This window comes from Piliocolobus tephrosceles, chromosome 19 (assembly GCF_002776525.5).
Source record: "Piliocolobus tephrosceles isolate RC106 chromosome 19, ASM277652v3, whole genome shotgun sequence".
NCBI lineage: Eukaryota > Metazoa > Chordata > Mammalia > Primates > Cercopithecidae > Piliocolobus > Piliocolobus tephrosceles.
The window spans coordinates 47,912,311-47,929,591 of NC_045452.1; the positions used below are offsets into that span (position 1 = coordinate 47,912,311).

The 17,281-nt window shown below is 43.1% G+C and overlaps 1 protein-coding gene across 4 annotated transcripts in view; it reads left to right on the forward strand.

The window, feature by feature from the left end:
• The window catches only part of TIAM1 (TIAM Rac1 associated GEF 1), a 451,288-nt gene that overhangs the window by 412,882 nt on the left and 21,125 nt on the right, over positions 1-17,281 (forward strand). For all 4 annotated transcript variants that reach the window (XM_023190306.1, XM_023190298.1, XM_023190314.2 and 1 more), the window contains 6 exons: positions 1,783-1,962; positions 3,371-3,439; positions 3,745-3,870; positions 9,620-9,728; positions 15,003-15,182; positions 15,271-15,389. In XM_023190306.1, coding sequence (XP_023046074.1) covers positions 1,783-1,962; positions 3,371-3,439; positions 3,745-3,870; positions 9,620-9,728; positions 15,003-15,182; positions 15,271-15,389 — 783 coding nt within the window. The remainder of the gene's footprint in view (positions 1-1,782; positions 1,963-3,370; positions 3,440-3,744; positions 3,871-9,619; positions 9,729-15,002; positions 15,183-15,270; positions 15,390-17,281) is intronic.

Consider the following 17,281-nt stretch of genomic DNA (forward strand, 5'->3'; position numbering starts at 1 on the left):
GAATCAGAATAATAATTATGTGGATGTGGGTCCTGGCTCTCTGTCCTGTGGTGCCACTGCGGCTAATGCATTCTTGTTAGGTTCTGATTTTCCTGTCCTTGCCTCATCTTTATTCCAGACTTCCTTCCCTTTTGGATATGCTAATGAGGGAAAGGCTCTTCAATGTTAGCTGCCTTCCTCTGTGTTTAAAACTGCTCCATGGCATGCGCTTGATTTTAGCTTTTCTGCCCTACACAGAACACGAGCCTTGACTTTCAGCTCTGTACACCACCAACTCTTGTTTTTGGGAGGTTATTCTCATGTTCTTGCCGGGTAGATGGGTGATAGAAGAAGTTATTGTTTATTTGCACTGGGATTTATTGGAAATGCTTTGTGCCTAGAGTTGAATTAGACAATAGAAGCAGAGAGAGAAGTGTAAGAAGGGCAGCCACTAGCTTCAAGAAAATTTCCGGGGCCAGGCACAGTGGATCACGAGGTCAGGAGATCCAGACCATCCTGGCTAACACGGTGAAACTCCGTCTCTATTAAAAATACAAAAATTTAGCCAGGCGTGATGGCGGGCGCCTGTAGTCCCAGCTCCTCGGGAGGCTGAGGCAGGAGAATGGTGTGAACCCAGAAGGCAGAGGTTGCAGTGAGCCGAGATCGTGCCTCTGCACTCCAGCCTGGGCGACAAAGCCAGACTCTGTCTCCAAAAAAAAAAGAAAGAAAATTTCCATCAAACATTCATTGAGTGGTGCATTGGAACGAGTTTTAGTGAATGAAATTTTGTGCTACTACATAGCCTCTAGAGCAGTTACACGGACAGCTTTAAAAAATACTGATACCTGCATATCCCACCCCAAAGATTCTGATGAAATTGATCTCTGGTGTTCACGGGCATTGGGATGTTGAAAAGCTCCCTAGGTGATTCTCATAAGCAGCCAAAGTGGAGAACTACTGGTCTCATGGGTTTTTACAGTAGCCCATGCTTTGGAGAACTGTTTGTGTAACTGCAAAAGTTGGAATTTTAGTATCCCGGAATCCTAGATTTCAAATGGATGACAAAATATGTGCAACCCTTATGGTCTGCACCTGATTCATCCCCGGTAGGTGTAGAGACTGGGATCTCCCGTTGAGGCTCGTTTTAGGGCTAATTCCCTTATTCTTAAAGGGGAGTGGTATCTTTTTGCCTTTGGAGAAGGTGGAAAGGGAGAAAATTTTTTTTAAGTACGGGTATCTTTCTTAATCTAGAAAGTTGACTCAGTGTCCATTTTTAACAGGAAGAACCTTAGTTGTAAAATCATCTTTGCAACATTGCAAAGTAGATAGTGTACTGAACTGGGAGTCTGATAATTAATTAGGCTTGTACCTTGGGTGAAATGCAGCTAAGTTTTATGTCTCCTGATTTATCAACTTCTTGCTTGGGGAGTGGTTGAGATCCATAGGCTTTGGAACCAGATTGCCTGGTTCACATCCCAGCTCTGCCACTTACGTACTGCATCGTCTTGGACGAGTTACTTAACCCCTCTGGGCTTCCGTTGCCCTTCCCGTGTGGGCAGGTGAAATGCATCAGACCGGCGTAGGCGTGTGGTAAGTGATTAGTGTATGGTAGCAATTGTTATCCTGGTTGTTTTGAGCATTCAAGAAGTTCTCCTAAATGTGGAACAATTTGTGGAAACACAAGACAACATTCATATGTGACATTTCATTAACCAGGAAGAACACCGCTAGGCGGTCCAGGTGTCAGGTGCGTCTAATGAGGGATAACGACCTCTGCCTTCCCTTCCCCCCTGTGCTCTGCAGAGTACAGAACAGGTGGCTGCATTTTGCCGCAGTTTGCATGAGATGAACCCCTCTGACCAGAGCCCGTCTCCTCAGGACTCCACGGGGCCTCAGCTGGCGACCATGAGACAACTCTCAGATGCAGATAAGCTGCGTAAGGTGATCTGCGAGCTCCTGGAGACGGAGCGCACCTATGTGAAGGTATGTTTCTCCCCCTCCCCTCCCTCTGCCTCGTAAAGGAGAAGTCCGTTTCTGCTGGTTTTCAGTAACCCTGAGTCAAACCGTGGTCATGAAGAGTGTCTTGGGTTCTCCTGGAATTTTGTCTTTACTCTGAATGTTAAAAGCTTGTTTTGAGTTGTTGTGTTTTTTTAAGATAGTCTCACTCTGTTGGCCAGGCTGGAGTACAGTGGTGTGATCATAGCTCACTGCAGCCTTGACCTCCTGAGCTCAAGTGATCCTCCCTGCTCAGCCTCCTGAGGAGCTGAGACCACAGGTGCACACCACTATGCCCAGTCCCATTTTCTATTTTTTGTAGAGAGGGGGTTTCACCATGTTGCCCACACTGGTTTCGAACTCATGGGCTCAAGTGATCCTCCCACCTTGGCTTCCCAAAGTGCTGGGATTATAGACATGAGAGCTACCACGCCCAGCCTCCTTGTGATATATATATATATATATATATATATATATATATATATTTTTTCTAAGCTGCGACGCTTTTTAAAGACAGGGTCTGGCACTGTCGCCCAGGCTGGAGTGCAGTGGTGGGATCTCGGCTCACTGCAAGCTCCACCTCCTGGGTTCACGCCGTTCTCCTGCCTCAGCCTTCCGAGTAGCTGGGACTACAGGCGCCTGCCACCACGCCCAGTTAATTTTTTGTATTTTTAGTAGAAACAGGGTTTCACCATGTTAGCCAGGATGGTCTCAATCTCCTGACCTCGTGATCCACCTGCCTCGGCCTCCTAAAGTGCTGGGATTACAAGCCTGAGCCACGGCACCCGGCCGCCTCCTTGTGATTTTTAAGGAAGCCTAGCATTTCTTAGAGCAATTCATTTATGTGTGTGTGTGTGTGTGTGTGTGTTTGACCTAATAAGAAAGCTAAATTTAATTTTTAAGAAAGTTGAGGGTATGATCTTCATAATCTAATTAGAGTCTAGCCAGAAGAGTGTCAGGTCTGTTGTCTTTGTGTTATCACTTGTTTTGACACCTGGTCACATTCCCCATGAGAAAGCAGGGTGATCTGTTTAAGTATCTATGTTTTAGTCTTTAAATCAGAGGTTAGCAAACGATGGCCCTCGGGTCAAATCCAGCCCGCTGCCTGTTTTCGCACATAAAGTTTGATGAGAACACAGCCACACTCATTCCTTGACGTATTGTGTATGCCTGCTTTGGTGCTACAGTTGAGGAAGTTGCAACGAAGACTGAAGACCGTATTGTAGTCCTCGAAGCCTAAAATATTGACAGAAAAGGTTGGCTTACTCCTGCTTGAAATGGACCTTACTGACCTGAAGTCTCTAATGTTAGCCTTCAGGGCATGATCTGTTTGTTCTCTTCTAGATCCTTTTATAGACGTTAACATATGCTAATGAGGTCTCTTTTCAATTCTTAGGATTTAAACTGTCTCATGGAGAGATACCTAAAGCCTCTTCAAAAAGAAACTTTTCTCACCCAAGATGAGGTATTGTGGAAATGGTTTCAACTTTGTGAATATCATACTGTGGTTTGACTTGTTGGTGAAAAGGGAAAATGGGGACACGTGTAACACCGAAAACATTTTAAATTTATTTAATTGTAGTAAGGAGGTGAAATTATTGCCTGCTAAGCTTTGGTGTGCTGGTGGAGAGTGAAAAACCACCCCACTCTCTAATGGAATTATTCTCTTAATTGTTAAGAATTGATGGAAAAAACCTTGTAATCAGATATAAATAAAGTTTAGGAAGACTAATGAGATACGGGGTGGATTAAATTCTGTTTCATTTCTAGCTTGACGTGCTTTTTGGAAATTTAACGGAAATGGTGGAGTTTCAAGTAGAATTCCTTAAAACTCTAGAAGATGGAGTGAGACTGGTACCTGATTTGGAAAAGCTTGAGAAGGTCGACCAATTTAAGGTAAGTAGTGCAAAGCTGCCTCTGGCGTCAGGACCATAGTGTGGCTCAAGTTGAATCCCCTGATCGTGTTGACATCTTCATTGGAGGGCCACAGTGGCGTCCGTTCCTTAAGGGTGTCTGAGAGGAGAACAGAGTATGTCTTGCAGGTCTGGCTAAGGGAAGACCAAGGCCATCAATTTGCATTAAACTGGTGCAGCTGCTGGCTTTTACGTGCTAAGTACCAACCTTGACCTTTTGTTTCGTTTATGCTGGGGCCCTTTAATGCTTTAGCTGTTAGTGAATTAGAATAAGCATTCCTGACCAGACACGGTGGGTCATGCCTGTAATCCTGGCACTTTGAGAGGCCAAGGCGGGCGAATCACCCGAGGTCAGGAGTTCGAGACCAGCCTGGCCAACATGGCAAAATCCCATCTCTACTAAAAGTACAAAAATTAGCTGGGCATGGTGGCGGGCGCCTGTAATCCCAGCTACTCAGGAGGCTGAGGCAGGAGAATCTCTTGAACCAAGGATGCAGAGGTTGCAGTGAGCCGAGATTGTGGCACTGCAGTCTAGTCTGGGGGACAAGAACGAGACTCTGTCTTAAAAAAAAAAAAAGGCACTTCTGGTCACCCAGTAGACAAATTAATATACCCTGTTCTGGGAAACTTTGCTTAATGGAAATGCTTATAATTATCCAGGAGGAAGACAATCTTCCAGCACACAGTGTCCTTGCAGCCTAATGAGGATTTATGACTAGTGCCTTAGCAAGGCTGCTTATTTCCTCTCCCCTGCTTGGCTTTCTTTTATTGCACATTTCCTGTGTTGCATCTCCAATTAACAAAGCACACTGCTTCATGTGTTGGCTTACATGTCACCCTCATGTGCTTTAACAAACAGATTAAGGTATAATTGTGCAGTAGAATATACCGCATATAATTAGTGTGGAATTTGATGAATTCACACACACACACCCCTGTGAAACCATCACCACAATCAGGACAATGCACATAATCGTTACTCCTAAAAGTCTTGTCCTGTCGTTTTGTGGTTTTTCTCTCCTGCTTCTTACTGCCCTCCCACTCTACCCCTGCTCCCTGTTATTATAAATAATGTTTGCATTCTGGAATTTTATATTGGTGGACTCCCATACCAAGTACCTGTTTTTTGGGGACTCCTTCCACTCAGCATAGTGTTACTGAGATCCGTCCATATTGCTGCGTGTATCAAGAGCTCATTCCTTTTCATTGCTGCATTGTCTTCCATTGAATGGATAGACCACACTTTGTTATCCACTCACCTTTCTTGGGCATTTGGGTTGTTTCCAGTTTTTGGTAATTACAAATAAAGCTGCTGTGAACATTGGTGTACAAGTTTTAGTATGGATATATGCTCTCATTTCTCTTAAGTCCCCAGGAAGGGAATGGGTGGGTCATATGGTAAGGGTATGTTTAACTTTTTAAGAAACTGCTCAACTGTTCTACAGAGTGGTTATACCATTGCAGCTCCCTCCCACATCTGTTCCTCATTGTTCTGCTGAGGTCACGGTCACTTTTTTAGCCATTCTAACAGTTGTGTGGTAGCACCTCATTATGGTTCTAATTTTAATTTCCCCAATGACTTACGATGATGAGCATCTTCTTTTATGTGCTTGTTTTTTGCCCTCAGTGTATCCACCTTGGTGAAGTGTTTGTTCAAATAATTTGCTTATTTTACGGGGTTATTTGTTTACTTATACTGAGTTTTGAGAGTTCTTTTTATATCCTGAATACAAGTCATTAATCAGATACATGATTTGTAAATTTTTTTTCTGTGTTTGAGGCCCATCTTTTCATTCTCTTGACAGTGCCCTTCACAGAGCAGAAGTTTTTAATTTTGATGAAGTACAGTTTCTTACATTTTCCCTTTCTGAATCACACGTTTGGTGTCTTATCTATGAAATCTTTGCCTAAACCAGGATCATGAAGATTTTTTCCTGTGTTTTCTCTTAGAAGTTTTGTAGTTTTCTCTTAGAAGTTTCGTAGTTTTACATTTAGACTTCTGATCTATTTGAACTTAAATTTGTTATGGTTTAATGTAGGAATCAAAGTTAACGTGTATGTGTATGAATATCCAATTTTTCTCATCCTGTTTGTTGCAGTGACTGTCGTTGGATTCTTTTTCCACTCGGTATCTTTTGCATTTGTGTTAAGAATCAGTTGTTCATATATGTATAGGCCCCATACTCTTTGCCTGTCTTCTAACACTTGCAGAAATCTAGCTGTGTAATGTTAGGGTACACGTTTTGGAGCTGAGGTAAAGACTGCCTCACCTCGATACTCTACCTCAATATATGTTTGTGTGTGTGTGTGTGTGTGTGTGTGTGTGTTATCTCTTTACATTGTCTCTCTGCAACCGGAGCTACTGAGAATTACATACAAACACATATAAGTATGTGAATATATATGTATATATTATAGGTGTTCATTTTTGTTTGGATATAATTTCAGATTTACAGAAAAGTTACAAGAATAGTGCAAAGAATTCCTGAATACCCTTCATCTAGATTCCCCAAATGGTAACATTGAGCTACATTTGCTTTATTCTTTCTTCCCCTCCTTGTCTCCTATGCGCATATGTATCTATATGTGCATGTGTGTACATTATGCATGTATGGTGTGTCTATGTGTACATATAAAGTATTTTCTTCCTAAACCATTTAAGAGAAAGCTGTAGGCACAATGTATCTTTCACCCTAAATACTCCATATAGTTCATTTTTGTATTCAAAAATTGCTTCTTGGTGGTTAATGCTCTTCATTTGAAAGACAGTTAGGTTCCTTGTAGTGATGTCTGTTTTCTAAATTAGTAAATTAATAATTTGCACAATAGAACACGCGATGTGGCCCAGTAGTTAGATAAACAAAAAAGCTGCTTAATAAAAATGGATGTATTCTGGAGGCCAGGGTTGGTTAAAAAATGGATATAGATGTACTTTAAAATATTGTTTTAACCTAACGTAGCTAATATTCATTATATTCATTTGTAAGTCTTTTGCTGTGGGACTGGTTCTTTGAGTTTGGGTCCATTTCATCACTAAAAGGATTCACAAGAAGGAGACTTTGGGTAACAGAACTTTGATATGAACTTGAGTGTACTGAGAGCAGTGTTATTCTAGGGAGGGGCTGGTACGTTGCTTCTTTTAGCTACAGGTGGAGCTTCTCAAATCTGAAAATCTGAAATCTGAACTGCTGTATCAGCAACTTTTTGAGTGCCCACATGATGCTCAAAGGAAATGGCCATTGGAGCATTCTGGATTTTCGATTTTTGATGCTCAACCAATAAATATAATGCAGATATTCCCAAATCTGAAAACATATGAAATCTGAAATACTTCTGGTCCCAGGCATGTTGGATCAAGGATACCAAACCTGTACTTCCATACTCAACAGTCACTCTTCTCAATTCTCAATTCCGTGTAAGTGGGACCCTCTTCACAGACCACTTTGCTGCTTACAGCACAGTCTGATTGTCTCCATTCCATCGGTAAGGCGAGATGGCTGATGAGCACTGAGCGTGCCTACCTGCGGGATCCTCTCCAGGCTCTCTGAGTTGGTTTCCACACAGTCGCTGTTTGCTCCCAAACCTATTGCTGTCGATTTCCACAATTGCTGCCCTTTTTAAAAATATCATTGTCGGCCGGGCGCGGTGGCTCAAGCCTGTAATCCCAGCACTTTGGGAGGCCGAGGTGGGCGGATCATGAAGTCAGGAGATCCAGACCATCCTGGCTAACACAGAGAAACCCCGTCTCTACTAAAAAATACAAAACATTAGCCTGGCTTGGTGGCCGGGGCCTGTAGTCCCAGCTACTCGGGAGGCTGAGGCAGGAGAATGGCATGAACCCGGGAGGCGGAGCTTGCAGTGAGCCAAGATAGCGCCACTGCACTCCAGCCTGGGCAACAGAGTGAGACTCCATCTCAAAACAAAAACTAAAAAAAAAAAAAAAATTCCTCATTGTATATTTGACAAAAAACAAAAAACTTGTTAAAATCTTCAAACTGAGTTGCATAGAGCATTAGTCTCAGGTAGTGTCAGAAGGAAATAATTAGTTCTGATGTTAAGTAAGTTTTGATAAAATTTTCATTTGGAAATTTGCAATGTACATCAGCCTGTGAGAGGCGTTCTTAAGTCCTGAAGAACAGAAACCTTGGGGAAGTGCGGTCTTTGTGTATAAACCCCTCCTACTTGTGTGCACTGTGTTCCCTGATAATCATAAGGCAGGAGGAATAAGAGAATACTTTAATGTTTCATCTGTGGTTACGGTTGGGTAAATACTAAGTTAAATGAATGGCTTTAGGGAGGGGTTACATTTAGCACATTTTCTTCCCCAACTTTTTTTTGCTTAATTCTTGAGTATGACTCTGTATTAGTTAATTTTCACATTGCTATGAAGAAATACCTCAGACTGGGTAATTTGTAAAGAAAAAGAGGTTTAATGGATTCACAGTTCCATATGGCTGGGGAGGCCTCAGGAGGAGCAAAGTCACGTCTTACATGGTGGCAGGCAAGAGAGCGTGTGCAAGGGAACTGCCCTTTATGAAAACCGTCAGATCTCATGAGACTTGCTCACTATCATGAGAACAGCACAGGAAAAACCTGCCTCCATTATTCAGTTACTTCCCACAACATATGGGGATTATAGGAGCTACACTTCAAGGTGAGATTTGGTTGAGGACACAGCCAAACCATATCAGGCTCCAAGGATAACTGTCCCTCTCAAAGTCCGACGGTAGTACCCAGGGTGCTCCTGCTGACACCCTCCACGCTAGGGTAGAGATTTGGGGAGGACTTGGAAAGTAAAGGAGAAAAAGGAGAACATGCGAGAAGAGAAGTGAGGCCTCTAATTACCAATTACGTGTGGTTTAAAATAAACTTTTTTTTTTTTTTTTGTCATGGACAGACTGTCAGTGTTCATTAGATAAATTGCATTTTGGGGAACCTAGTTTGTTACTGAAATTCAAAACCTTATTTCTTTGCTTGAAGTCTGCCTTTTAATTCTAAGCCTCGATACGCTAAATAAGGCTTCTCTCTGAACAAGACTCTTTCAGTGTGAAACTCACAGAAGATGTTTTTCTGAGGCTATATATATATATATTTTATGTGGATGCAAAGTATCCTGTCAGGCATAGTAAAATCTTAATGAGAAGGCCTCTACCCAGTTGTGAACCTGCTGGGATAGGGCATACAGGCTGGGGAGGTGATACTGATTTCCATAGTTAAGGCATGTTTCTTCCTTTAATATTGCTTATGTTCTTAACCGCTAGAAGAGAGGGTGGTTTTGGAAGGCATGAAGATAGTGATCAGAGGAACGTATTCTACTTCGGGAGCAGGGGTATGAGCATTTCCTGCCTTTATTTAGTTTGCCAACAGGAGCTAATGAGAGAATTGAGATTTTTCTAAATGAGAGAATTGATTTTTCTAAAATATATACTTTCTCATCAACATTCAAACAGCCTAGATAGGTTATTAAAAGACACAGACCTGGAAAACCAGGGACATCTCCCCTGTAAATACTAAGAAGACAAAGTCCAACACCTTGTACACAAACTTGTACATGCACATACTTTGTAATGGGCACTTTTAGGGCATTTGATAACAAAGAAAGGCTCTGACAGGCACGGAAGGTGTTGCTTTGTGGGGTGAGCCAGGCAGATGTGAGCTGCCTGCCATAACCTGCTGGTATTTCCAGTGGAGGAAGGAAACAAACCAACTCTGCCTTTTCTCATCAAATCCAGAAAGTGCTGTTCTCTCTGGGGGGATCGTTCCTGTATTATGCTGACCGCTTCAAGCTCTACAGTGCCTTCTGCGCCAGCCACACAAAAGTTCCCAAGGTTCTGGTGAAAGGTAAGACCTCTGAGGATATGGAGGTGGGGGTGTGCTGCTTCTCAGTTGTGTGGCTGACAATGGTTGGGGGCTTTTGGACAGAAATCTAAGAGTCATTGATTGCCAGACAGATGTTCCAGCAAGCCACTGATAGGGGTGCTGAACAATGCAATGTGTTCTTTTTTTTTTTTTTCTTTTTGAGACAGAGTCTCACTGTTGCCCAGGCTGGAATGCAGTGGCACGATCTCGACTCACTGCAACCTCCACCTCCCAGGTTCAAGTGATTCTCCTGCCTCAGTCTCCCAAGTTGCTGAGATTACAGGCATGCACCACCACACCTGGCTAATTTTTGTATTTTTAGCAGAGATGGGGTTTCGCCATGTTGGCCAGGCTGGTCTCGAACACTTGACCTCAGGTAATCCACCCGCCTTGGCTTCCCAAAGTGCTGAGATTACAGGTGTGAGCCACTGCTCCATGCCTTCTTTTTGAGACAGTCTTGTTCTCTCACTCGGGCTGGAGCGCAGTGGCACAATCTCGGCTCACTGCAACCTCCACCTCCTAGGTCAAGCGATTCTCCTGCCTCAGCCTCCTGAGTAGCTGGGACTACAGGCACCTGCCACCACACCTGGCTAATTTTTGTATTTTTTGGTAGAGATGGGGTTTCACCATGTTGGCCAGACTGGTCTTGAATTCCTGACCTCAAGTGATCTGCCCACCTCAGCCTCCCACAGTGCTGGGATTACAGGCATGAGCCACCACACCTGGCCAATATCTTGAATTAATAGTTTTGTCAGTTTTCTTGTAATGAAAGTTTTACCTTGCTATTTGGGGCCAGAATTGATGGGTCATTTTGCAGTTATGTAAAAATGTAGGGAGTTTAGAAATTACCTGCTTTATTTCTGTTTTTCATTAGTTTCGATTATAACCTACCACACTTCATGACTAAGTCCTCACTTCATGTTGTTGATAGGTTCTTGGAAACTCTGACTTTTAAGTGACACGATGTACAGCAGGTCCCCAACTAATGTATTCTGTTCAACATCATTTCACTATAATGTTGATGAGGAAAAAAATTGGTTTCATTATATGTCATTTTACATAAAGTTGCAGTTTCCAAGAACTTACTGACTACATTAAGTGAGGACTTACTGTATACCTTTTTGTGGAATTTTATCTTTCCTTCACCTACTTTTGTTCCTGGGAGTGTGATAACAGCTCCCAAAAGCACTTCTAGAGTTGTCTCAGTTATCCTTGAAAATTCTTGCATTTGTGGTTTATTTTTGTGCAGGACAAAGTAGAATTTTTATATTGGCAAGCTGCTTTTTCTTAAGTATTCTGAGAAGACGGTGGAACATTCTGAGAGTCTCCAGAAAGTGGTTATGTCTCCATAGTTCAGCATATGGTGGTTTTTGATGGTAAAAGGATTAAGGAAACATTTTCTTGGCAAACAGTAGCACCAACAGAAAGTTTGATTTCAAAGAATCTCTGGAAATCAGCTTGCTGTTCCTTAACACTTTACTGTAGCTGCCAAGTAAACAGCTGCTGATCAGGTCCCCGGATATGTAAATAATGTTCTTGTGTTTATGTTTGCTACCAAAGAGAACTAGCTTGACTTAATTTAAAACCTATTATAGGAAGTATTAGCACAATACAGATCTCTGGGTAACAAAGAGCCTGCCCCAGATAAAAACAGTCTTAATGGTAGTGGTGATCTGTGCAACAGAGTTCTGGTGGAACCTCAAATGAAAAGGGGACCTGGGATTCTCCTTGTCATGTTGCCTGACCTTTCCCGGGTGCTGTGTTTGGGCATATGGCTCTACGTGTGCAGTGTGTTTCTTTTACAACCTTTATTGAATGCTAATTGTTATGAGATTGTTAAAATAACAATTGTAGAGTGCTTTGCTCCACAGTGAAATGATATACCCACCTCAGCCCTTGAGCAATTTGTGTTATTTTTAATCACTCAATTAGATTAAATTCTGCCCCCATGGATTGTTTCTTAATTCAATAAGAAAAATATTATATTATCTTTCAAAACTATCCCTTAAAACAGTGGGTATGACCCATATTTTTCTTTTTTTTTTTGGCTCAGATGGAGTCTTACTGTCACCCAGGCTGGAGTGCAGTGGTGTGACCTCAGCTCACTGCAACCTCTGCCTCCCGGGTTCAAGTGATTCTCCTGCCTCAGCCTCCCAAGTAGCTGGGACTACAGATGCACACCACCACGCCCAGCTAATTTTTGTATTTTCAGTAGAGATGGGCTCTCACCATGTTGGCCAGGCTGGTCTTGAGCTCCTGATCTCAGGTCTCAGGTGACCCGCCCACCTTGGCTTCCTGGAGTGCTAGGATTACAGGTGTGATCCACTGTGCCCAGCCGACCCATATTTTTCTAATTGTCTAATGAGCCTAGAGGGTCACGATAACTCTGAGAACAACAAAGTACATGTTTATGTTCATCACGGACTCACAGCTGGACTGGAGGAGTGATGCTCCCGTACCGCACCAAGCGTGTGAACCGTGCACTCTTTTGCTCTGATACGGAATTCAGTTGACGGGTGAAATACCCGCAGGCATATTTTTGGACATGAATATTTTGTTGGGGAAGAGTTCCCAGGTGCCTTCTAGACGTGGCCCTAGATTCGGGATGTCCCACAAAATCCATTGCTTCCCCATATTCTGGCCCCCAACCTGGCCCAGCCCTTCTGTCACATGGGGCCAGTTGGCCACTTTTCCCAGTGTCCTTTCTCTTCAGGAATTTGTGCTTTGGAGAGACAAGAAATGATGCCAACTCAGGGAGTCTGATTGCTCTTAATGGGGCTTAACGGGGATTACAAGATTGTGATCTTATGAGGTCTTCCCCCACAATTGCTGCTTTTTAAAATTAAAGACAGGGCCAGGTGGCTCACGCCTGTAATCCCAGCCATTTGGGAGGCTGAGGCAGGCAGATTGTTTGAGGTCAGGAGTTGGAGACCAGCCTAACCAACATGGTGAAACCCCATCTCTGCTAAAAATACAAAAAAAAAAAATTAGCCAGACACGAAGGTGCATGCCTGTAGTCCCAGCTACTCGGGAGGGTGAGGCAGGAGAATCGCTTGAACTCGGGAGGTGGAGGTTGCAGTGATCCACAATGTGCCATCGCACTCTAGCCTGGGTGACCGATCGAGACACCGTCTCAGGAAAAAAAAATAAAGACAGAAGAATCATGTTCTGATGCCCTTTTATAGCACCTTTAGTCTTAGCTCATACCCCTAACCACTGGGAATGGAAAGACATTTTTATTAGACAGTTTAAAAGTTTAATATTTATTTTAAACTTTCTAATCTATAAATATCATTAAACTTTTAAATTTTTATATTTTAAGCTTTCTAATAAAATATATCAGTAAATTTAAATTTCTATATTTTAAACTTTCTAATAAAATATACTTGTGTGTTTATATATATATTTTAAAAATTATATATACACTCCCCCTGTTTTTTGCAGGGAGAGAGTATTTATTTATTGAAGAGATTTTTTAGTTCCCGTGACATTCCAGGTGCTGTTACAAAAAGTATCAAGTCATTGGAGTCCCATGTAAAATTTCCAATGGAGGAAAGTCATCCAGATGAATATTTAGGTTCTGAATGTGAAGAATGTGCTTTTTCCAATGTTGATTGTGTTCATTTATTGGTTTATCATAGAAGGTGCTATTCAAATGGAGAGGTGATTGGGCGAAGTATGGGGCAGGGGTGTGTGGAGTTTCTGCGCCCATGCTGGCCGTGCCACACCCCCCAGCACCCCCACAACCCAGAGGCAGTGTGTGTCCACTGTTATGTTGCTTGGATACATTGTTTCTTCCTCTTCCCATATTTTGCCCTCCCCCGACATTCCTTTGTACCTGGAAGGCATTAGCCATGGCTTCCTATCAGCCCCTGCCAGGTACCTCTGGGGGGGCCCCACAACCCCCCAGGGCTGCTTCCCAAACCAGCTGGGACACAGAGGAAGGAGGCAAGGCTGGTGAGGAAAGTGCTGCCTGAGTTGCATCAGATAAGATCCCACAGACGCTAACAGGTGGTGCCACCGAGTTAACTTTGAGCAGATCACTGTGGGAGATCCTGCCTCTCTCTGCTTCACCGGCACTGTGAGGTGCTGCTGCTTCTGTATCTGCTTGCCGTTCTTTTTAATTTTCATTATTTTGTTTTTTTGAGATGGAGTCTCCCTCTGTCACCCAGGCTGGAGTGCAGTGGCACGATCTCGGCTCATTGCAACCTCCGCCTCCCGGGTTCGAGTGATTCTCCTGCCTCCCCCTCCTGAGTAGCTGGGATTACGAGCGCCTGCCACCAGCGGGCTAATGTTTTTGTATTTTTAGTAGAGATGAGATTTCAGCAGGTTGGCCAGGCTGGTTTCAAACTACTGTCCTCAAGTGATCCATCCGCCTTGGCTTCCCAAACTGCTAGGATTACATTCATGAGCCACTGCGCCCAGCCTGCTTGCCTTTTTCTAAAGAGGTTTTCCCAGCAGTGAAATGCTTGAAAGATTAGGAAAACTAGGGTAAGGAGTGTTCAGAATGTAGCTTTATCCTTATTTTGGGATGAGAAAGCCAACAGCTCAGGGGATGGATGATTACCAGTTTGTCACTCAGAGTTCCCAAAAGGCAGGGGCACCTCATGCCATGCGGGCCAGATGAGGACCTGTAGGGTCAGTCAGGAGGCAGAGGGAGCGAGGGGAAGATGTGGTCAAGAGCCTTTCCTGGGGTTTCTGAGGGAAGGAACTGGGAAGCCGGGCTCTGGGGTGCACTCGAAGCCAAGATGTCTGCTCCCCACCCTGAGATGATTAGGACAGGGGAATGGTGGCCCAGGGTATAAGAGCCTCAGAGAGGAGGTGACAGTCTGTGGGGACTCTATAAAAGGCACATTTCCTGGCAAGCCTTTTACTATCTCCAGGCACTGACCAGCGTGGGTGGGGCAGTCTCCCCATGGACAGTAAAGTCCCAGGTGTCAAAACATCAGGATAAAAAACGTGTAATAGGAGGAGGATAAAGAGCAGCGGCTGGAAATCCGGGTGTCTGCAGTCTACACTCCGTCATCCTCTAACTCATCAGGCTTCTCCCCACCCCACCCCAACACATAAATACGTAGATCTGACTGCCTGTGGTCTCCCTGACCGCCCCTCCCCTACCTTTCCCTCTTCCTGCCACCCACTCTCTGTTCAGTCCTGCAAAAAGGCACCTCGGAGTCACTGAGGAAGGGAGGGAAATTGTGGGAAGGGAGTCACGTGGGCGTTCCACCCCGATGACCTGTGTTTAAACCCTGCCAGCCAAGACAGACACGGCTTTCAAGGCGTTCTTGGATGCCCAGAACCCGAAGCAGCAGCACTCATCCACGCTCGAGTCGTACCTCATCAAGCCCATCCAGAGGATCCTCAAGTACCCACTTCTACTCAGGGAGCTGTTCGCCCTGACCGATGCTGAGAGCGAGGAGCACTACCACCTGGATGGTAGGCCGCGGCCCGGGATGCCCCGCAGACCTGAGTCTCCATGAGAGTCTCTAAATAGCTTCTCATTTCACGGCCTGTTTTCTTCCAGTGGCCATTAAGACCATGAACAAGGTTGCCAGTCACATCAATGAGATGCAGAAAATCCATGAAGAGTTTGGGGCTGTGTTTGACCAGCTGATCGCTGAACAGACTGGTGAGAAAAAAGAGGTGAGGTTCCCCATCTTCTCAGGACACATCTGTCAGGAAAGCCGAGTTTGAGTTTGCTTTTTATTTTTCTTTTTCAAAAAAAGGTGTTACTTGTAAGTAAAATAGTTAGGATGCTGCTGTTTTTCTTAGTGGAACATCTGTGCTTTATCCAAGGCTGCAATGTGAATTTTCTTCCTCAGCTGGACTATTGCTTCCTGTAGGAAATGTTTTCCTGATGTTCAGCTCCTCACCCTGGGGCTCTCTGGGTTTATTCTGTGTTAAGTGTGAAAGTGAACTTCCATACCACAATCTGGGCTGTTTCTAGAAGTGTCATTAAAGCCCAGGGCTCTACCTCCGGAGATTAGAATGACACCGGCACATAGTGGGTGCTCAATAAATAGTTGTCAAAGGAATGAAAATTTCAAATGACTCTGAATCAGATCTACCCAAAAACCTACTTAGAAGAGCAGTGGCAGGAACAGATACACCTGAGAAAGACTGAAGGTGAGCTAAAAGTGGTGCCTGAGTCATTAAGAAGCTCTTACCTGAAGAAAAGTTTGTTGCCAACACAGAGAAGTGGTAGATGTTTGAGATGCATGGAGAAGTTAATTGCTCTGATCTGATGAGTTATACAGTATGTGTATCAAAGCATCGCTGTGTACCCCTGAATACATACAATTACTATTTTTCAATTAAAAAAGCCAGTAATACTTACAGGAATCGTAGGGATATGATATATATTAACATTCATCAATGCCTCTGTATGCTCAGATTCAACTAGAATATTAGACTCAGTTTTTCTTTCCACCTTAAAAAAGAGAAAATGTGGGAAGGAACCTAGAGGAAAAACACTCTTGCTGTGACTAGCAGCAGGGTTAGCCGTGTGGGTGGGACAAAGTTTGGTTGTTTAGTGTAGACTAGAGAAAGCACGTTATCTCTAGAGATATTAAAGGCCATTATCCAGGCTCATTTTTTTGTCCTTAATGAAACAAAACAAGTTTTCAGGCTGTTAAAGAATAATTTTCTGAAAAGAGGTAAAATTATGCTATCTCATAATTTATTTTACTCATAAGATGTGGGGGACCCAGGCAGGTGTTGTAAAGGTTCATTGGAAGAGTCACAATTACACGGGTTTATATATGGAGTGAAGAAATGTTAAGATGAATTGTAAATGAGACAAACTAGTTTTTCCACAGCTGGAGGAAATCAACTAGGCCAGTATCAGACTGGACAGAATTTACACATCTCTGTTACCTACACCTTATAAAGAGTTGCACAGGCTCTCAAAGACAGTGTACAGTCAGAATCTGATAGCCCAGGAAGGTCTGCTGTAGGGGATATGTAGTTTTCAACTGAAACACAATTTTGGTTTTACATAACAAGCAGAGCATGAGAATGTTCTCAGACTACTTGGCAGATAATTTAATCTATCAGAGTATAGAAAAGATGAAGGTTGCCACCTTGGACTGAGTTCTCAGTTTCTTATAAAACTTTGTAAGAAGAAAGTAATTATGCTTGTTAAAAAAGAGGGCAAAATACAGAAAAAGGCAAGAAGAAAACTATGGTTTCAAGACATGGAACTCACCATATTGTGGTGTTGATTTTGATTGTTTTTAATATCTATATATATGTTTAGTTATATCTTGAAGGTAATTTTATACCTTGATTTTATGTTGATCACAGAATTTTAATGCTTTTTTTAATTGACTAATATGAATAATACTGTAAACTTTTTTATTATAAGAAGTCCTCCCCTCCTTTGGTTTATTTCATTCTAACAGAAGTGCATTTTACTGGGCTATGGAAGTGAACATTTTCATTACATCATACTATATTTTCTTTATATGCCATATTAATTATTGGATTTTAATGACCTTAGGAGCAAATGACCATGATGCTAAAGATTAGAAGGC